Genomic DNA, 23,045 nt, shown 5'->3' with positions numbered 1-23,045 from the left:
AGGATGTATTTCTCAGACTCCCCATATCAGATGAAAGCCATAGACAAGGATTGGTGGGTAGAGGAGATAATGGATAATTCAGGATGTTGTGTCCCCTCTCTTCCCCTGCATCTTAGGTGGTGTCTCCAACAGTGACTGTCTTCTCCAGGCCACCAAACATACCCCTCCTTCTGTAGTTCCCACTTTTTGGGGGTTTTTTTGGGGGTTTTTTTTTAGCTGAGCCATCCTGCCACCTGTTGGCAGCTCAGGGGCAGCTCAGCTCGGGCCGGGACTCGAACTGCTATTGCTCAGAGCTCAAACTCTTGAGCGAGCTCTTAACCAACTGAGCCTCTCAGCCGGCACTGTAGTTCCCACTTCTGCCAGTCAGCCCTCACCAAGATGCCCTGGCCCCAACAGATACCTCCAGCTTTTGAAGTCTCTGAACAGGGCCTCCTCTTGGTGTGCCTCTAACCCTAAAAGCAATAGTGGCTTCCTGCTGACGTTTACTCTGCAGTTCATTACCTTTTGCTTAGCTGTTCAGCTAACCCATCACTTTTATAATCAATTTCATGTATTAAATTTTCTCTCTTTAACACACCCAGAATGGTTTCTGTTTTCCTTACTGGACCCTGACAACCCTCTTGAAGTAATAAAACATCTTTATTGCCTTTACTAGTCAGAGTAGCTTAGGCCCAAAGCCTGTCAGTGCTGAAAATAAATACAGATTCCCCAAACACAGCATGCAGAGGTAGTGATTTAGTTGTATTTGGTGCAGGGCCCAAGATTCTGAATTTTCAGAAAGCTCCCCAGGTTGTTCTAATGCCCAGCACTAGTATAGAGAACAGTAAAGCCATGTTGAGATGGAGGTTCTGGGGGGGTCCCCTATATTCATTCACCCACTAAGGACTTCATGCCTACAAACCAGCCTCACAGTAAGGGCCTTGGAAAAATTGATAATGACTACATCCTATGGATATTATAGGACAGTACATTACAAGTGTTAAAACAGCACAAGCTAGATTGGAGAATGCCAAAGGATTATTTGCAGAATGAAGTGAGATCATGCATGTGACAGCATCTCACATATAATTGTTGCTCAATAAATAATAGCATCTCTCCTTCCCTCAAATTGGGTGAAAGCATAGAAATGTAGAAAGCTATGAAATAATGTAAGTCATTTATTCCTGAAGCTAACAGAATTCAGATACTGAATATCAGAAAGGGTAGAAAAGCAATCGAATAGTAAAAAAATAAAAAATAAATAAGTACTCATTTTTGGCATGTATTACTTTTAGCTAAGCTTGTGTCTCAACAATATAACCATATGACACAGTAAGTTGGCTCTGTTTAATGTCAGAAATCATTTAAGAAAATAAGTTCATGCTGAGAGCCTTGTCTCAGATTACATATTAATACATTTCCTAAGGAGACCTGATTCTTATGATTATGCCCTTACTTGGGCTGCTAGAATTTCTGCATTCCAGGCTTTTGCCAGAGACTATAATCTTAAGTGCTCCACCATCCAATTCTTATCAAAAGTTGGTTATGAGAAACAATATTCATGGAGGACTGCCTGAAGGATATGCATTCTGTTCATTCCTCTTCTAGATAGGCTAAATATTATTCATGGTTTAAGTCCTCTCATCAGATCTCCATGTAATAGCTTTTTGTCAGTTCCCCTTTACTGGGCAGGGTTAATGAAAAGACACATCTATCCTTATGGAATTGTTTATGTGTTAAAAGAGAAAACTTTCATAGGTTTCTAGACAGAGCAAACCAGTAAGTTACCAAGACAGGAGCATCAGACTAGCATGAAACTATTCATCTGGAAGGCAGGAAACAAGAAGACAACAATGCCACATTAATAGACAGATGAAAGGAAAGAACTGTGAACCAGGAATCCTGTACTGGCTAAGAGATGTAGTCATATATGAGGAGAAAATATAGACATTACTGGACATAGAGTGACTCAGAGTGGACCATCCGTGTGCCACTTCTGAGGAAACTACTTTAGAAGTGTTCCAACCACATGAAAATAGAATCAGAACAAACGTGTTGGGATAGGGGAAGATGAAGAACCAAATAAACAATGATGAACCTCGTAAAACTTATGGTCAAGTCTAAATAGATGATGATAATGTGACTGTGAGTTATAAACTGTTAAAGATTTCTTGAAACAGCAGAGCCATATCAACTAAGAGGAGGTATGTATTTAGTAGTTTGGAGTGGAGCAGTCAGTGAGAGAGTGAAAACATTTCAAGTATTTCCTCTTGTGAACAAGGAAGGGAGAAGAAATGCATGGGTTGTGCTCTCTGGAAGCAGACACGGGGACAGAGTTTGGAGTACAAGATGTTTATTAGGGGGTCAACACTTATATTTTGAGTTGAATTGTGTCCTGCAAAAAGACATGTTGAAGTCCTAATCCCCTTCCACCTGTGAACGTGACCTTATTTGGAAATATTATAGAGTCTTTGTAGATGTCATCAAGTTAGCATAAAGTCTTCATCTGATATGACCAATATCCTTATAAGAGAGGAAAGTGCCATGTGAAGACAGTGACACACCTAGAGAACTCTGTGATGACAGAGGCAGAGATTGGAGCAAGGCAACTGTAAGCCAAGAAGCGCCAAGGATCAGTGGCCACCACCAGAGTCCAGAAAGAGGCAAGGAAGGATTCCGTGCAGAGGTTCAAGGGGAGCATGGTCCTGCTGACTCCTTGATTTTGGACTTACAGCCTCAGACCTATGAGAGAATACATTTCTATTGTTTTAAGCCATGGAGCTTGAAGGCTAATACAACCTGTGAAAGGAGGACGGGGAAGCACGGTTGCACAAGCAGAGGGAGAAGGCCAACTCCTATGTAGGACCCACAAATCCCGGGCTTGACGGGGAAGCTCTGTGGGGAGCTTCCCCATCACTCAGTTAAAGCATGTGAGCTGTCCCAGGGAGGCTGTGAGCTGGGGTGAAGTGGCTCTCTGCAGAGGCTCTTTGCAGAGGCAGACCCTAAAGGAGCTGACAACCCTCAGTGGTGAGCACCCTTCCCTCCTGGAATGGAGACCTGGGTGGCCCATCTCCATGTACATACCACAGTAGGCCAAAGAATAAATGTCTGGGTTGTGGGGAGAGCGTTTTATTTAATAGAAAAATGTACACCTGAAACAAGTAACTAAATAAAAAGGGAAAAAAATCGATTTTTTAATGATTTTAAAAATAGAAAGATAACTGAGCAAATATACATAGAATAAATATTTTTACTAGGAGGAAAATGGAATTATAAATTGATTAATGCAGCAAAAAAAGGAATGAATAAAAATAAATGCAGTAACAATAAATGTAATTAATGGTATGCAGATAATGATGAAAGCAAACCAAATATAATCTTATCATGATAGATGTGAATTTGTCGATGTCCCCTTTCAAATGACAAAGACTGTTAGATTGGCAATAACAAAACCAAAAATCCAGTTTTAAGCTATATATAAGGAATACAGCTAAAAGAAAATGACAACCAAAAATGTTGAAGATAAATAAATGGACAAGGATATGCTAACCATATGCAAATAAAAGGAAAACAGAAGTGGAAATATTAACATCAACTAAGATGGAACGCAAGACCAAAATTATCAAATAAGAAAAGATACTTTTAATGATAAAGAGTACAATTCACAAGGAGACTATTATATGCCTGTCCTATATAGTTCAGCATAGCTATGTAATTTTTATGGCAAAAACCAAAAAATAAAAATATAGGAGAATGTACAGCCATAATCATATTAGGGAATTTTAACATATTTTTTCATAATTTGGCAAAGCAGACAATGATATAGAGTGCTGTTGTGCACTGTAACAGAAAAATGTTTTTCTCTTTTGTCTATGGAACATTTACAAAATACCTATTTTTATGGCTGTAGGAAAAAACTTAATGACTTTGAGCAGAAAATAATTATTTTATTAATTATCCCATTTTGTGATCTCAGTGTAATAAAACAAGAAATTCACAATGACAGAATAATAAACTGTAAATACTTGAAATTATGAAACTCTTATAGATGATTACTGGATCAAATTAAATATCAGATCCAAAATGACCAATTATTTGGAAATTGATTAAACAGAACACTTCACATCATAACTTATGGGAAAATATTTAATATATTCAGGAATACTTTAGCGCCTAAATGCTTTGGGTACTTTATTTAAGAATGAAAAAATAAACTATTGCATTTGAGAATTTTTTTTAAAATAAAGCAAAAGAAAGAAGATATTATTAACAGTAAACCTAAACCTAATGGAAATGGCCACAAAACAAATAATAGAGAAAATCTGACTAATGAAGATGTATATACAACATTATATACACAACATTAAGAATATATATAATACACACAAATATATACTATATATATATATATATATATATATATATATATATATATATATATAATCCATACACACACACACACACACACACACACACACACACTATCAGGAATGAGGAAAAAGACAATACTCAGACCCAAAAAGGATTATAAGAATTCAGTAAGGGACTATTATATGCAACTTATGGCAACAAATTTAAAAATCTAGAGGAAAATTTGTTTTCTAAAAAAATATATAAATTACTAAAATTCAATCCAAAAAGAAGTTGGTTGTATTCCAAGAAATGAGTCATTGTAAAAAAAAATATATGAATACATATAAAGAGAAAAAGCCTTCCAATTTCATGAAAAGTATTAATTCCTAATACCAAAACTTGATAAAGATGGGACAACAATCAATCAGTTTCAATCATGAAAATATGCATTTAAAGTGGTAGCAAATCAAATCCAAGTTAGGGTTTATTCTAGAAATGCAAGAATGATTTTGCATTATAAAATCTCGCTATATTACATATTGACACAACAGAATAAAGGAGAACAATGTATGACTACACCAACTGATGAGGAAAACACGTTTGATATAATTTAGTAGGCCTTCCTAATAAAAAATTAAATTATTAATATATTAGGATGTAGCAGAGAGAACCTCTATGCTACTAAACAAACAAAAGTATTATGATGGAGGGTGACTACTGTAAGATTGTTATATGTGCCTGAAACTACTATTACTCAACTGCTGTTACTCAACATTGTTTTAGTAGTTCAGTGAGTGCAATAAGAAAAGATATAGAAATAAGCTGTATAAATATTGCAGGTGATGTGATTAAGATTCTACTTAAAATCTTTTAAAATTCTATAAGTGGGTTTGGTAAAATTACTGGGTGAAAGATAATAGGTGAAACCCAATAGTTTTTCTTTCTGTGAATTAATAATTGGTTAGAAATGCAAAAAGAAAAATCCCTATTTTAAAAGTGACAAGCTAAAATATTTGGGAATGAATTTAGTAAGACATAAGACAAAAATAAAAAAATAAGATTGTAGTAAAAGATATAACATTCCTAGACATATGGAACTATACATGTTTCGAATGAGAAAAATTCCAAAAAAAATCAATTCTTCCCAAATTAATATATAAATTTAATGTAATTCCAGCCAGAACCCCAACTTGAAGGGAAGGCATGTCATATCAATTCGTATGATTTTCAAGTCCATATAAAAATGGAAATGCAAGAAAATTGCTAAACTTGAAAGAAAAGCAGCGTGGGAAACCTGCACCAGCAGATATCAAAGTATACTATACTATCATATTACTGCATTTAGGACAAAATGATATTAGCTCAGGAATCTAAGTAAGTCTTGGGGACATAGTAGAGGGTCCAGAAATAGATTAAGGTATATAGGAAGATGTAATACATGCTAAAGATGACGTGTCTTTCTAATAAGGAGAAGATAGATTATAAAGTAAATAATGTTGGGGCAATTAGCTGTCCATCTGGGAGAAGATGAGGTTAGATTCCATTTAAAGATCTAATGTTTAAAATTGAACTGTAAAGGTTTTTAGAAGAATATAGAGAATGCATGTAGCATCAGGTTGGGGGAACTCTCCCAAGTAAGATAGTAAATCCATAATTCATAAAGGAAAAAAGAGCAGATTTGACTATATAAATATTAAAAATGTCTACATGACAAGATAACATAAAGCCAAAAAATAAACAGTAGCTTGTAATTCATATGGCAGAATTAGTGTTTAATATACTGGGACATCTACAATGTGATTATGAAAGAGAAAAGATAAATAGCACAGTATAAAAATATGCAAAGGGCATGAACTGGAAATGTAAATCACCAGTAACCTGTGAAAAGGAGGAGCCCCATTAGTGGTAAGGGAATGAGAATTAAAACAACGGCGATGCTATGATCTGCCCATCAGGTTGGCAAACATTTTAAAGATGGTGAACATACAGTGCTGATTAAGTATGTCAATAAGCAGGTGCTCTTCATGCACCTTTGGACTGCTTGCTTCCACCTCTTTCCATAAAGGAATGTAGCAGTGGTCCTTCAAATAGTAATGTGCTTATCAAGTTCAGCCCAACTTCCAGGATTCTGTTCTTTCCCACGGAAAGGGAAATACTAGAACTTCGAAGATGTTTGAATAAGACTTTTTATTCCTGCTTTGGTGATGGTGGCCAAACCTGGAAACAGCCTGAATGTGCATCCACAAGGGAGTGGTTGATTAAATGATGGTATATCCATCTTATGGAATGGATTACAGTTATTTAAAAATGAGATAGAGATGCATATATAGATTTGAAAAATACATGAAACATATTGGTAAAAGTAAGCAAAAATAAATGTGTGTGTGTGTGTGTGTGTGTGTGTGTGTAATCAAGCATAGGGAATATGTTGGAAAGATGTGCAACAAGTTGGTAACATTGGTTATCTCAGGGGGGAGACATGGGTGGGTCCTTATTCATTTTTACTTTATTTGTCTCTGTATTTTTAAAATTGGTTACCATGAACAAGTATCTCTTCTGTATAAAACACAATTTTAGCAAAGGAGGTTTGTTGAACTCTTCTTGGAGGTTGTGTCATCTAAACAACCCTCATGAAAATCACAGTTGATTTACCACAGGGATAATGTTGAAAAATTATCCACACATCACATGGGGTCTCCTTTATGAAGATCCACGGGAGAAATTTCTGCTCTAGCCTTTCCTTCGATACCTGGAGTTTGTTTGAGCAACTGGTTTGCTTTTATTATATGGACATTGGGCCTGTAGGTAACTGATCATTTCTTCGTTTGCCGTGACCACTTGGGCTGTCAGAGTAAAAGTAGAAACTGTACAGGGTCACGTGACTTATATCCCATGCATTGCCCATACTGCTGGCTTCGTCTTGTTCTCACCTTTGTTTTCCCCTCACACACATTCCTTCCTTCATTTTAGTTTTAACTGATTGCATTGTGTGTATCCCTATAGCCACCTCTGATCCTTTTTGGGAGATAAGGTGGAAATATGAATAAATAATGACCAGCAATTTCTATTTTAACAGGAACCTGGGACGGAAAACAGTCTCAACAATGAATAGGCCACCCATCGCGACTGACTACAGATGACTTGCCATTTCATTTACCAAGGTAAGGATATATAGTCTGTATTTTTAATTAATTCCAACTGACTCACCATAGAGTCCTTACCTCTTTTACTTGTTTACAAATATTCTGAATCATATACCTAATTCATGACCTATAATTTTGACATTATCAAATATAAAATAAGCAACAAGCAAATAAAAACAAGGACATTTTGTGAATGTCAGTATGCCTTCAGGGGCAGAACCCAGATGTGGTCTCTGATATTAATTACTGTGTATGGTTAAATTTTTGAATAGCATTATTGTTTGCCTTATTTTTAAATGTAGCTGTGCTCACTGAAGAATACTTGGAGAATATGGCATATATAAAATGAAAACCTAAAGCATTCATTATCCCATCATCCACAGATAATCACCAGTATTTCTATGAATTTCTTTTCTCCTTCCTTTTATGTGTACATAGTGACATATATGATTATAATGTTCTTTAAAACAGTGTTTTTAATGCAAACTTACTTTGGCTTCTATAGTTATAAGTGATGCACCTTGACTGGTGCAAGAACACAGCAAGTCAAGGAACAAAGAGTAATTACTACTAAAACCATTTTTCTTTTGATATTTGATATCTTTTTTAAATTAAATTTATTGGGGTGACAATGGTTAGTAAAATTACATAGGTTTTAAGTGTACATTTCTGTAATACATCATCTATATATCACATTGTGTGTTCACCACCCAGAGTCAGTTCTCCTTCCACCACCATATATGTGATTCCCTTTACCCTCTTCTACCATCCCCCGCCCCCTTACTCTCTGGAAACCACTAAACTGTTGTCTGCGTCTATGAGTTTTTGTTTATTTATTTGTTTATTTTGTTCCTTTGTTGCTTTCTGTTTTATATCCCACATATGAGTGAAGTCAGTTGGTTGTTGACTTTTTCTGTCTGATTTATTTCGCTTAGCATAGTAATCTCAAGATCTATCACAAATGGCAGGATTTCATCTTTTCTTATGGCTGAGTAATATTTCATTGCGAATATGTACCACATCTTCTTTATCCAACCATATATCGAAGGACACTTTGTTTCCATGCCTTGGCCACCATAAATAAAGCTGCAGTGAACATCGGAGTACATATTTCTTTTTGGATAAATGTTTTCAGATTTATTGGGTATATACCCAGAGAGGGATTGCGGGGTCATATGGTAATTCGATTCTTAATTTTTTGAGGAACCTCCACACTGCCTTCCATAGCAGCTGCACCAATTTGCATTCCCACCAACAGTGTATGAGGGCACCTTTTTCTCCACAGCCTCTCCAACACTAGTTATTATTTGTCTTGTTGATGATAGCCATTTTAACTGGTGTGAGGTGATATCTCATTGTGGTTTTGATTTGCATTTCCTTAACAGCTAGTGAAGTTGAGCATTTTTTCATTTTAATAGCCCTTTGCAGTTTACCAGTACACCCCTGAGCCTCTATTTTCCTCTCCTACACTGATATCCTAGTTAATAGGTTCATGTGACCTTTATTAAACATCACCCTACAGAAAAAAACCTTTGAATCCATGTGGCATTTTACGACCGCCCTTTATTATTACCTATTTTGTGCTGCCTAAAGGGAATCATTTAAAACAAACAAACAAACGAAAAAAAAAAACAGAAGTCTACCTACCTCTCTCCTCTTCCCTACTGTCCAGTCAGGGGTGATTTACAAAGTCATAAAAAAGACCATCTCATCATCTGTCCTTCATTTATGTCAGTCAACCCCTCATTAAGTTTGTTTTTTCAAGCACCCTTCAGAGTTGCTCTTGAAGTTTTGTGGTTTTAAAAAGGTGCCAAGTCTTAGAAGTGAAATTACTGAAATGGCATTCTTTAGGGAAGTCTTTACCCTGTTGGCTTTATTAAACAGTTGAAGGGTAAAGAAAATCCTACTCTTCTTTATTAGCATTAGTATAGACTAAATTGGAGGCACAAACATACCCTGATTTAGAAATGAGCTAAAGCTTCATACAGACAAATCACTAAAGAAATATAAAGAACCAAATAAATATGACCTAAAAATGTTCGTCCTTACTATTAATTATATAAATGCAAAATAAAATGATATTTTTGCCCAAAGTTAAATTTGTAGGGGGTTTTATTTGTTGATTTTAAATGAAAATACTTGATGCTGGTAGAGGTATAAAGTAGGTATGATATTTTACTCAGTAGTCATTGTTCTAGGAACCTATGGCAGCTCTAATTAGATACACTGTTGGAAATATTTTTCAGCTTGCTGCTTACCTTTTAATTTATTCATGATCTCTTGACAAGAAGTTGATAATTTTGAACAGTCAAATTAATTAATTTTTTCATTTGTGATTCTTCTATAACTTTTAAGCTTATAAAAATCTTGGCCTACTCGGGGATCAAATATCAAATAAATACCTATGTATTCTTAAAATGATTGTGTATTTTGAGCTTTTGAAGGGTAAAAGCTCAGGGTTTGCTTTTTACCCTGAGCTTGATATTATAAAACCATTCAGGTATCCTAATTCCACTAATATATTATTCCAAACTCACTAAACTATTATGAAAAGACTAGAAAAATCAGTTATTCTTTAAACAATTAAGCAGATAGAGCATGTAAAGCAGTAGTGTGTGGAACATCTGTCCTTGAAAACTTCATATTCTAATATGGACAGATTGAATGGATGCAAATGGAACTGAAACTTTATCTATTGTCAATTGCGATGCATTGGTCTGGTGAGATTGGCTTTCCATGGTCCATTCTTTCATTTTCTTGGACAGTTTTTAGTCCCATCAAGCTCATGGCAGTGTGAGTAAAATCAGTCATTTAGTTCCAATGCAGAGAAGTGGCTGGTAAATTCGTAGGTTTAGCATACACTATGTTTATTAAAAGCACAAGATTTAAAATGCACTTCAAAGGCTTATGAGAAAGTCAGAAGTGCTGTTCCTCCTTGGTGTATAGAATGCTCTTCATGCAATTGGAGATAAGACCCTTAGATATCATGGTTCCCTGATTATGTGGTTATCTTTGTTTACTACATAAGTAATTGGTTTAAAAATGTCAGATGAATTAAAATTTAAATGCAAAAACATTATTAAAAAGTGAGAGAAATACATGTTTAAATATGTGATATCTCCCAATGGAAAAAAATATTTTATGTAAAAGCATTGGAAGAAATCACAAAGGTAGTCAATAGTTTTGAGTATGAAAAATGTAAAACTTCTCTATGGCATAATTATAAAACAAATTAAAAGACAGGAGCATGGAAAATATTAATAATGTGCTTGGAAACAGATTAATAACCTTAATATATAAAAATCAATAAGAAAACCACTACTATCAACCATAATAGGTAAAAATCAATAACTAAAACAGTAAGACCCCACTGGATAAATGGATAAAACAATACAAAAATCAAAAGAAGAAATGCAAAGAGCTAAAAAGATATTCAAACAATGTTAACCTTCACTAATAATTTTCAAAGATGCAAATTAAAATTAGGAGATGATTTCTTAAACCTGTCAAATTAGAAAAGATTAAAATAACAGCTATTGCTAAGTGCTTAATGAAACCACCCCCCACTCACAGCTGACTGTGTAAATGGATATAGTCTTCTTCGAAAGAAATTTAGCAGTATGTAATAAGTGCTTTCAATTTTTTAGTGGCAGTACTTATAGGAATCTAGTCTAAGAAAACACTGAAGTTGAACAGATAGAAGCATAAAATAATTTGTAGAAGCAAAACCCTTGGACTGCTTCAACTATCCTTCAATATTAGCATTATTAACTGTAGTATTAACACACAATTTTGTTTACACAGTGGTATCTTGCAACTAGAAAAAAATTTTATTCTTACAATGAGATTTTTATAACCATATAGGAAAGTGCTTACTACATAAATGGTCAGTGGAAATGCTAGGTAACATGGTACAATATTTTTAGTATGAAAGTGCATAGAACAAAAGGTAGAAACAAATATGCCAAACTGTGAATGGTGGAATTGCCCAAGGGTAGTAGAATTGAGTAATTTTTTTTTCTGATTAATATTTTTTTTGGTACTTTCCAGATATCTTTACAGGAAGTATCTATAACCAGAAGAAAAGGGGTTTTTTTTTAAAGGCTTTGTACAAAGAAACTAATATACATGATATAGGCTTGGACTTCCATGGCCTGTTTCTTGTAGCATATGGAGTAAAGTATCCCACCAAAATGATTTAGAAGTAAAGATTTATTTTGAAAAGATTGGGGAACACTGATTTTTTTTTAAGTATTCTGAGAAATCTCTTCTTTTCTTGGAGATAATAGCAATAACAACAAAAATGTAATTAACCAGAACAGATCCTCTAGCTAACAATATTATTACCATATTGTATTTCACAGTAGTGTTGTCAACTCAAAAAGGTACATTTTTTTCTTGTAGATGTCGTCTGCTGCTGAAAATGGAGATGCAGCTCCTGGAAAACAAAATGAAGAAAAAACCTACAAAAAAGTGAGTATTTTATTTTCTTCAGCTCAGAAAGAGGAATGCTTTTTATTGCTTAGACTGTTACTGTTGTTTGTTATAAGCCCATTTTTCCTCCAAAGCAGATATTCGTAAGTAGTGCCTTAGTTTCCTATTGTTGCTGTAACAAATTACCACAAACTGAGTGGCTTACACAACACAAATGTATTATCTTACAGCTCTGTATGCAGGTCACAAGTCTAACATGGGTCCCACTGGGCCAAGATCCAAGCGTCCACAGGGCTGTATTCCTTTCTGGAGATTCCAGAGGAAAGTTCATTTTCTTGTTTTTTCCAGCTTTCCCAGGCTACCTGTGTTCCCTGTATCATAATTCCCTTCCATCTTTAAAGCCCAAAAAAGCTGGCCTTTCATAAGCTATATCACCCTGATACTTGTGAGTACATTGAGCCCTCCTGGATAAATCAGGATAATCCCATTATTTTAAAGTTAGCTGATCATCGACTTAATTTCTTCTGTAACCTTAACTACTCTTTGCCATATAATAGCATATTCCCAAATCCCAAGGATTAGGACATGGACATGTTTGGAGGGCCATTTTTCTGCCTACCACAGTTACTATGATATAGAATATTAACAAAAGGTATCTATTTAAAGAGCCTTCTTATTCAAAAAAGGCCCTGATGGCTGAGCAGTTCTGTGTTCTGTATGTGAATCCTGTAATTGACTCACTACTTTCCACCAAAATTTTTAACATTTTCTACCTTTGATTTAAAAAGTATTTTTTTTTCTAGGATGAAATTCTGTCTCACTGCTTTCTAAGACTCTCGGATTGTGTATCTTCAGCCCATTTCACAAAAATCTCTTTCCAAACTTCCCAGGGTATCTTACCACTCTTGGATAAATTCTTGGTTTCTGGCAGCCACATTAACATTCAGAAACATTACTGGGTAGTATATGTTCCCAACTACCATGACTCCTGATTTTAAATTGGCTCCGCATTTTAGCTTTTAAAAGTCCTTGCCTTCCTTCCGTCTTGGGAATAGGAGGTTTGGGTATTGAAGGTTTATTATATCTGAACTTTCCCTTTTGCCTGTTTCTCGTAAATGGATAGCTAGGAAGTTCTGTCGTGAAGTACATGAGCCATCTGATCTGTCCACATATATTCAGGTCATGGAACTAACATGATATGTTTTTGTGTTCCATTTTCATGTGGGAAAATACGCCCTTTTTTCTGGTACATCTTTTCTTTTGACTTTTCTACTCAGCCAAACCTAGAAATATAAACAGAGAGGCTGCCATCCAATGTGTTGATGTGGTTGGGAAGAGTATTCAAGTGCTCAGAAGTCATATTATGTGTTATAAAATTTGTGCATCTGGCCAAAGGCAACAATACACTATTTATTTTTAGATAATAGGGTGGAAAACCAAATCCTGTCTCATGTACTTAAGACACCTTGTAAATTCAGTCAAACATGAGACCAACATAGAAATGGTCAAATTGTCAGCCTGTCGTTACTTCAGATGAGTTTCTGGGAGTTTGCTCGATCAGCCTCAAATGCGGTATGATTGTTGACTGAATTGTGGCTTTTTACAGGAGCTTTTTAGCGATGCAAAAGTAATAGAATGTGACGGTGATGTGTTAGAGTTTGCTAAGTGTGCCCTGCCCAAGAATTTAGTAAAGAAAGTTTTTAATAATAGTATAGCGATCATTCTATGATGAATGTCTCTAACAGGATATTTGACTCAGCAATGTTGGGAAGGTTATAAAAACTAAAAATCAGATTCTAAGGCAGCATTTAATTCCAACAAGTAAGAGAAGATGCAGGAAACTTAAGAGAAAGAAAAAAGAATACCGAAAATTTTTTTAAATGTGTGATGGCACATGGATCTTTTCGATGATCTCTTGATTTTAAAAGGAACATAAGCAATGGAGGAGGAAGTATGTAGTCTCTGTAAGGAAAGCACCAAAAAGACAGCACAGTACCTAGGATGTCAGCCATTAGTGAACACCGTGGTGATATGCACAGCAAGAAGGGACCACTTAGAGAAAAAAGCATTGCTCTACTAACAGGTGAAAGCCCAGCTGAGCTATTCAGTTTAATTCTTCTCAGTTTCGCACAAAGATCCTCAAATTGGTAGTGTTCGTGTTGGAGTTGGAAGAGGTGATAATAAGAGTCACATTAGCTACTGCTATTGTTCGTTCCTGGGCCCAGGTGAACCCTTTCCTAGATCAAAGAACGTGAAGCTAGTGTGACTGAGTGTCACCTTTGAAAAATTGGAAGAATGGGAAAGTTGTCAAAAGGCAGGAGATAAGCAAATATCATCCCTATTTTCAAAAATGAGGAAAAGGTTCATTCTGGAAACCAGATGTAAGTGAGGCTGTTCCCTGGTGTAATTTGACATTGAATTAGTAAACATGTGGTTTATGTGCATTGAGAGAACATACACGTCTTTCACAAACCTGCAGAGCTTCATAAAGATATAGTTTGTCAAATGAACTACATTTCCTATTAAATTAGTTGCAGATAAGGGGAATGCTCAAGTTTTATGAATCTTGATTTAAAAGCACTTGGACGATTCTTGTGGCACCCTTTCAGACAAGAAGTAAGGATTAAACATTGTGATTAGTGTGTTGGTACCTGGTTGGACTAATGTTCCCAAAGAATGGCAGTCTTGGTCCCCAGTCACTTGGTCTCTACCAGCATGATGCATGAGTTGACCCTGTAGCTTAACATTTTTTACCCATGACTTAATAAAGCATAAAAACTGTGTTTTTCAAATATACAAATGACAAAAAACTGGGAATGATAACCAAGATACTATTGGGTTGTTGGAAAAGTCATGACGTATTTTTTCTATGTTTTTCATTGCAAAAATGCACCATGACTTTTCCAACAGCCCAATAGATGAGTGACGTCGAGGCATGAACTACTTCATTAACTATTGTCCCTTTTACAGATACCTTTTAGTTAAAATTTTGCCCCAGTCCTGAAGCCCTGATCATGGGGTATACACCTTTTTAATAAGGAGCTTTGGTGGCCCATTGGGTTTTTGCCTGTGACTGAAGCCAATCTATTGGCCCCAGGTTAAGAACCCCCTGATCTACTATGCTATGCACTGAGAAGGATATCAAAGGTGAACTCCTTTGTAAGGAACTTACAGTCCACCAGGGAAGGGAAGACATGAAAACAGTTTTAGAGCACAGTAGTCTATAATAAAGTGTTTAAAAGAGGAGAAATCAGTGTGGGTTCAAGTAAATGAGCAGGCTTAGGCTTTCTGTATAAAGCTTCAGATTTACTGGGCAGCTGCCAGCCTCTCAGCATCATAAGTGCTATGGTTTCCATGTGTTTTTAGGGAACGCTTAGTGTTCATGGAACAATGTTATGTGCTCTGAGTCTCAATTGTTTCACATGGTTATTTGGGCTGATTGCTTCTTGTTCTTCCAATTGACCATTTCCCTAATCCATTATCAGTTCTCGACAAGCCCAGGAAGAATAGCTCAAGTCAGTTCATAAAGTTAGTGTCTTCAAGCTAATGGCTAAAGTAAGACTTTTGATTATAACTGCTTAAAACAAACATGTTGCCCATTAAGATAGGTACTAAGTGCTGCCTGGCTGTGTTTACAGAGTGTAGTGTTTCCGTTCTCAGTTCATTTATTGAGTGTCTTCATAGGAGTTGTAAATGCAAAAGCCTACAGGAGCCAGGCAGGTAAGAAGGGAATGAAATAACCAGGGGGAAAGTGATAAACAAGAAAATACATGCATTCTGTAAGGGGGCAGGTAGCACTCAGCTCCCCCTAATAGAGCTTTGCATACTACTCACCCAGAGTTGCCAGACACCCTGATTTTTCAAGAAACCCAAAATGTGGATTCTGATGTGAAATCTTCCAACTTTTAAAGGTTGGCGACTGATTTTAAAAATTTCAAAAATACGCTGTGGAGAAAGGAACACACTATTGATTATCTCTGGCCCTCATGCAGGGCGCAGTTTGCAACCTCTGCACTGTTTTGGCAGACACATGCAATAAGAGAAGAAACGCATGCAAGACCTGTTCCCTGCTTCCTGTCACCATGGAACTTATTTAAGAGAAAAAATATGGGTCCACATGAAAAAATTAAATAATGACTCAAATTGGTATTAAGTGCCAAGACAAGTGGCATTTCACTTAATCCTCTAGCAAGTCCTGACCAGCCCGAAGCTCATTACAGTCTTGGGGGGGGGAAGTTTTTCTCTTGGACTTGTTTGTTAGCAGAGCATTTTTCTGGGATAAAAATTTCCTAGATGTCTCATTTTTTTTTTGTCATGGCAGAAAGATCTCCTTAGGTGATTGCATTGATTTACCCACTCATTTGTCTCAGTGACGGGGAATGCAATGAGCACAGTCACAGAATCAAGGGTGGACATGAATTGTCACAGGGACAGAAGAGCTTGGCCTAGACATAACTAAGTGCAGTGTTTGGGGAGTGTAGCAGGTGATTTTGGAAGTACGGGCTGCCTCTAAATGACAGTTAGTCTTGGGTGCTGGTTTGAGGAGTTTGGGCTTTATGTTCTGTACTATTAGAACTTTCTGCAATGATGGAAATGCTCTGTAATCTGCAATAATACAGTAGCTACAAACTAAAAGTGCCTATTGAGTATTTGGAATGTGGTCATTGTATCTGAGGAATGAATTTTGAATTTTAATTTCAGTTGAATTTAAATAAGCACATGTGGCTCATGGCTCCCGTGTTGGACAGCATGGTTCTAGGCAGTAAGGTACCATAACATTGGTTTGGAGATTAGCAATATGATTAAATGACAGTACAAATCACAATGAAGGATGACCTGAAAGTTTCCAATCAGAGTAACTACCAGAAAGTTTCTGCTATTGATGGAACTGGAAAAGTTTGAGGAAGATATTTATTTGTTTTTAACAAGGTGATAAAGTTAGAAGGAAGCAGAAGGCAGGACATCAGTTCACTTTAAGAATGGTTTAAACTCAGGTGAAATACCAATGCCAGAGTTTTCTCTATTTTATATGTGAAGAAATTGTCTATCCCACCCCCATCCTTCCAAAACAAACAGATGTCAGTGTGGTTCAATGACTTATTCCAGGTCACCCAATTAAGACAGACATTAAGGGGACATTGTCAGGGAGATGATTAGAATCTCCCACCGTATGATGTCCTAATTCTGTCCATCAGAATTGATCACTGTTTCCCAGCCACCTGAACATAGACTGGCATGGGAAATTTTTAAAACCACCATTAGATTTTCTTTCTCTCTCACCTCTCCACTCAAAAGTTGTCATTTTAGGCCTCCTGCCTTTCCCTCTTCTTCCATCCTGGCCAGGCCCACAGTAGACCTCCACTGGGAGAGTCAGGTTTTGATGACTACTGCAGGCTTCCTGGGGTGAAGAGGTTTCTCGGCTTTGGCACCAACACCCCAACTTTGGGTGTGCCATGAATCTCTTCAACTGATTTCCACCATGAGAGGAGACCTGATGACAGCACTCAGAATGCTATGGTAGAAAACTGACCAGACTTAGGACACAAACAGGGTCCTTGCCCCAAGTTCCCCAGTTTGTCTATTTTGTTTTGTTTGATTTTTTTAAGACCTCAGCTGTCATTTAATACCAGGGTCTCAGCCAGTTTCCCTCTCAGTGGAGGCAGGCAGCAATGAAGTCGCAGGGAATAACAACTGCCACTTACCACATTACAAGGATAGATGTCTTTTATGATTTTCTTTAAACCTGAGTGAGGTAATGACTCAGAGGAGGAAGCACTTATTTAAATACAAGCTACTCTACAAAATATCTCTGGAAAATACATAGACAACTGGTAACATTGGCTGCCTATGGGGAGAAGCAGGTGGTGGGAATCTTGGGGTGAATCTTGGGGGAAACTTTTCTGTATACACCGTTTATGCACATTTAAGTTTAAACCATGCAAATGTGTTACCTATTCCAAAATGGAATGGATAACATTTTAAGATAGGGGACGGGATGCCTGGCACGTGCCCCATGACTTGACCCCTCTTCCTTTCCTTCAGACTCTAGAAAGCCACCACTTGCATAAACAAGACACTTGCTTCCTGCCCTGGTGGAACTACACTCTGTATCTTAACAGAGACAGCTTTGTCTGGGCATTGAGCGTCAGTTGTCATAAGTAGCATCTGCCGTGGTCTCTAGTGTTATTTAGTTCTGAGTGGTATTTTTAATTCTCCTTAATCCAAAGCACCCTAACCCAGTGGTTCTCAACCAGCACCACTTTTGTCCCCCAGGGAATGTTTGGCAATGTCTGAAGATATTTTTGGTTATCACAGTTGGAGCCTGGTGCTATTGGCATTTAGGACGTAGAGGCCAGCGATGCTGGATCTTACAGCGCACTGAACAGGACATGCAACAAAGAGTTATGGAAACCAAACTACCCTTTTAAGTGAAGGGTGGATGTGAGTCCAGCTGTTCTAGATACTAGTTATAGAACCTTAGGCATTTTCTGTCATTGATCTGAATCTTAATTTTTCTCATTGAGGAAATGTAATTAATACCTACACTGACCAGCTTGTAGTGCTATGAGGATCAATTGATTTAGCAGATGTGAACACATCCTTGGAAAAGTGGAATACCAGTGAATGAAGTCACTGTTTTTATTAGCAAAATTAAGGTCTCTCAGCTTTAGATTTGCAATCAAATTAGTTCTGTTAGAACTGAGTATGGCAGCCAGTGTGACTGCCACCCCCAGTGCTGGGCTCGTGAGGGGAGCAGTCACTTAGCATCCTGGTGCCAATTCTGGTCTGGCCTGGGTATGGGAGGGTAGACAGTGAGTGCTGGGCAGGACCCTATCCTTCCCAAGAGCAGTGGCTTTGGAAACAAGAGCGAAAGATGTGCATCTAATAGTGAATGGCCATTGTGTTTTTAAGATCAAGCAGCAAGGAGGTGAGCTGTATCATTCAGAAAAGGGAAATTTTAAAATAATCCCATTAGACTTAAAAATATGCATAATTATATACTATTACCAGCCACCCTTCTATTATTATTACCAGCTACCGTTCTGTCAGATCTTCCCTCCAAACCCCCCAGCGTCAAATCACCTGTGCTTCTGTCTTCTTTCTCACAAAGTTCTAAAGCAAGCAATTTCAAATCTGCCTTTATGGCTTTTAAGCAAGACATTGCAGGTAATTAAGCACAAAATAATCAGTGGCTTCAAATAGGAGAAGAAGCCGACCCTCCTATCAGGGTGTTCCCCTGCATCATTGATTTCTAAAGTGACCTCTTTCAGCATTCTCTTTGGAGGGAGCATCTGTATGTTAGGGTTTGCCACGCCTGTGTTCTGATTAACTATGGACTGTCTACCTTTTAGTCCCAGATTCCAATAAATATTGCATTGGTGTCCCCAAAATACTTACTTTAGGACAAAAAAAGTCTGTACCCCAAACTTGCTGCACAGCTTCCTTCAAGGGCAACAGCCATGGTGTTGTTGAGTTTGGTGTTAATGGCTGGCTGGCTGGCTTGGGTTCTCAATGTTTCTGCAGCCGGTTGGGCCATCTGAACTGGAGTTGCTGCTCTCAGGGCACAACATTGTTTTTGTTTTCAAATTAAAAGGCTTAATATGCACAAGCAATCTGCGCAGCTCGCTGTGTGGCTTGGCTGACAGGGTTCTGATGTGGCCAGCAGGCTCCTTGTCCCAAGGCGTAGGGCTTGTCCATCTTTATCATTATCAACCCCCTTCCCTTGCCTGGATACTTAATCAATATTTTTAAAGGTAGCTTTTAAGCAGTTGCTTAAAAATATAGAAATTTTAAATTCTGGAATTCTTTTTTCTGGATTCTGAAAAAGAGCAGCAATGTAAGTTAGGTTCTAGTCTTATATCTACTTAACAAACACTATATCTACTTAACAAACTCTAACCACGAATAGGTCATAGGCCATGTGCTTATTCAGAATTGTTGCTGTTTATGGAGTTAGAGTCAGTGGCTGCTGGAAGAATCTCATTTATCAAATTATACCAAGTTTATTCTAACCAGAAACCTATTAATACAGCAAATTAAAGCCTAATTATTACCAATCAGAAGCAATTGTGGAAGCTATATTAAAAATAAGAGCTAACACTTAAGTGCTTTGCATATACCAGCCACTATTCTATTTAGAATTAATAACTCATTTAATCTCACAACTCCTGGGTTAGTATTGTTATTCCCATTTTACAGATGAGAAAACTGAGGCACAGAGAGGCTAAGTAACCTGCTTTAGAGCACACAGTAAGTGGCAGAATGAGGCTGGGACTTTAACCTTGACTGTGTTTCTCTGGGGTCTGTCAGACCCTAACCACTGTAGTATTGTCTGAACACTGTGATGCCTATGTTATTAAAATGGAAAATTCTCAGTTATCTGCTAGTATAGTAGGGGCCAGTGGCACAGATAAATCCAGCCACTTTGGGAATGGGGGAATAAATGGATAGACTTCAACAAATGTAAAACATGTTATCCCCACTTCAGTGGGTCAAAAGCTAGCTTGCCTCATCCAAAGTGTATCTCCCGTATGAGTACATCTGAACTATAGCCTCAAGGATAACTTTCTCTAGAAAGTACATAGTAATTTCGAAATGAAAAACAAATCAGTCCCTTGCACATTGTGAAAAGCACTGAAAATAAAATGACAAGCAAAGTGATCATTTCAAAAATCACTCTTGTGCAGAGAGCTCAAAATTGACAGTAAGGGATGAGAGCCATGTGGAGGGGGTAACATATTTTGAACTGTCAGATTAGAAGAGCATGTTTGCAAACCCAACTGTTCTTTAGACTGTCACAGAAGGACTAATAGCTCACTAATAATCTGCCCAATAGCAAAAGGGGCCTGATAAAGCATGGGTCAGAAAGTGAATATTTTGGAAGTTCTTTTCCCCTGTGGGAATCAAGTTCCCCCAGACAGTACACCTGTACTTTCTGCCAGTTCTGTTCTCTGTCTGTGCATTATGTGTCTGGGACTTTTATTATTCTACAAGAGGAAGAGGAGGCAGGTTCAGTTTGCAGAGCTGTGTATCCACAGGAGTTGGTGAGGCCAGATAGAGAAGAAAAGCCCCAGGACTGAGGAATACCCACATTTTTGCTATTACCTCCTAAGACGCTCCTCCAGATAGTTATTTTCCTAAAATAAAGCTGGCCAAGTCATTCCCTTATAATCCCCCACTGTCCTCTGTTATCTACAGAGAACATCTACACTCTGAAGCACAGCACATGCGTCTTTTACAGTCCATTCCCGATGGCCATGTCTTACCCTTCTCCTAGTCTCTTCAATACACACCCAACTCCAGCCATACTGGCCGTGTCCATCCCTGTTCCTTTCTGTGCAATCTGATCACTCTAGAACGTCTTCATTCCCAAAACAGCTCTGCCGTTGCCCTTCTTCAGCCTCCCAGGTAGTGATTATTAGTCACTGCTCCCCAGGCCTCCCTCAACACCTGGTGCTTACCTCCGTTATATCATGGATAACTTTGTTTTGTAATAATTGTTGACAGTAATGTCCTGCCAACTGCACCATGAGCCACTGGAGTGCAAAGGCTTTGCCCAAGCATCTTCACATCTGTAGGGTCCCACACAGTGCCGGGGTACGTAGTATTCAAGAGATGTATTCCCTATCTCTTCTTAATTCTTAAATTGTTATAGATGCTCCAGAGAGATATATTCTTGAGCCTACCATTCCAGATCTGCAATTAGAGGTGAGATACGTTGGGGGAAGAAAAGGGAGGAAAGGGGTAGAATTTGTGCTTTGATTGTTTGAATTGCAGGAAGGACACTGAAAGAGCTCAGTTCTGTCCTTTTAGCTTTTTCTGTTTCAAAGATGGTAATGATAATTTGTGTCATGGGTCACTGTATGGCTCTGTGAAAGTTAGTGATTAATAATATGGCTTCTTGGGCCAGCCGAGTGGCGCGTTGGTTAAAAGCTGGCTTGGTACGCCAGCTCTGAGCAGCAGCAGGGTCCCAGTTTGGATCCCACATGAGGGACAGTGACACTGACACTGCACCCTCAACAGCTAAGATGCTGAACAACAGCACAGCCTGGAGCTGGGCTGCCGAGAGTCGCCGGCAACAGCGTAGGCTGCAGCCCCTACTGCAGTGGGTTGCCATGGGCTACCGTGTGTAGCCAGCAGCCAGCATGAGTGGCCAGCAGCCGCAGTGAGCGGCCGTCCAGAAGCCGGCGACTGATCTGCCTCACCCGGGAAGAGCACAATGATGGTGCCAACTTGGGCCAGTGAAGCAACGTCCTCCACAATTAGACTGAAGAACAAAACGACAGCAACTTGTCTGTTCCCCTTCCCCCAATTCCCCAGCACTGTTCCCATCTCCCAATTCCCCAATTTGAAAAAAAAAGGGCTGTCTTTTCTCAACTCTAACTAAAAGGTTCTATTATTTCCAGATGTTGGCCCAATTAAAGGATGCCCCTAGATAGATGCCAGTAATTGTCAAGGAGGATCAGAATTTGGGGTTGGTTGGCAGCCCATTTCTTTAGCACAGCAGCATAGTGAACACCCTTTTCTTTGTAATGTGAGAGACACAGGATCAGATGGGTTTTCCGGCTTGCTATTTCAAAGGGAGTAAGAGGAAATAATAAACTAGCAGTTTTAAAAGCAGCTACGTCCTTCACAAAATCGTGGAGGAGTGTAAAGTTTAAAGCTGTAACTCAGGACCTTAAAGGCAGACAGTGATGAGAGCACTGACCCCTCTTCTCACTTCCTTCCTCACCAGCAGTTGCCGGAGAAGGAAGTCTGGTCAGAGCAGCCAGGCTGGCTCTGCCATGTATGAGCTCAGCCTCATGTGAGACAGTGTCTGAGCAAAGCAATACCACATGTGGTTTGAGTATTAAACCTGAGGATGTATGTGTAGGTACTTGGAAGATGGTAGTTGGCTGTACAAATATTAAATTGCTTCCGTTATTGCTGGATCTCTACTCCTCCCCCCCCAATGGAACGGAACCCCAATAAGAACAAGGATTCTGCAGACCGGGTAGAACTCAGTGTTTCGTGAAGGAACAGATATTACCTTTACCTCCTCCATACTGGAACACTGCTCAAATTTGGAATTCCAGGTGGCTTGGGACCCTCTTCTGTCTTGATGGCAGTCCCTACTATTGAGTATTAAGGTGATGG

At 38.1% G+C, this 23,045-nt stretch overlaps 1 protein-coding gene across 6 annotated transcripts in view; it reads left to right on the top strand.

Annotated features, from left to right (window-relative positions):
* PIP5K1B (phosphatidylinositol-4-phosphate 5-kinase type 1 beta) overlaps nt 1–23,045 on the top strand; it is a 408,785-nt gene that overhangs the window by 168,767 nt on the left and 216,973 nt on the right. For all 6 annotated transcript variants that reach the window (XM_019661095.1, XM_019661094.1, XM_019661090.1 and 3 more), the window contains exons 2-3: nt 7,409–7,493; nt 11,880–11,948. In XM_019661095.1, coding sequence (XP_019516640.1) covers nt 11,880–11,948 — 69 coding nt within the window. In that variant the 5' untranslated portion in view covers nt 7,409–7,493. The remainder of the gene's footprint in view (nt 1–7,408; nt 7,494–11,879; nt 11,949–23,045) is intronic.

Source organism: Hipposideros armiger, unplaced genomic scaffold (genome assembly GCF_001890085.2).
Source record: "Hipposideros armiger isolate ML-2016 unplaced genomic scaffold, ASM189008v1 scaffold_335, whole genome shotgun sequence".
Classification (NCBI taxonomy): domain Eukaryota; kingdom Metazoa; phylum Chordata; class Mammalia; order Chiroptera; family Hipposideridae; genus Hipposideros; species Hipposideros armiger.
The sequence above is the reverse complement of the archived record's forward strand: the minus strand, read 5'-3'. Positions and strand labels throughout refer to the sequence as shown.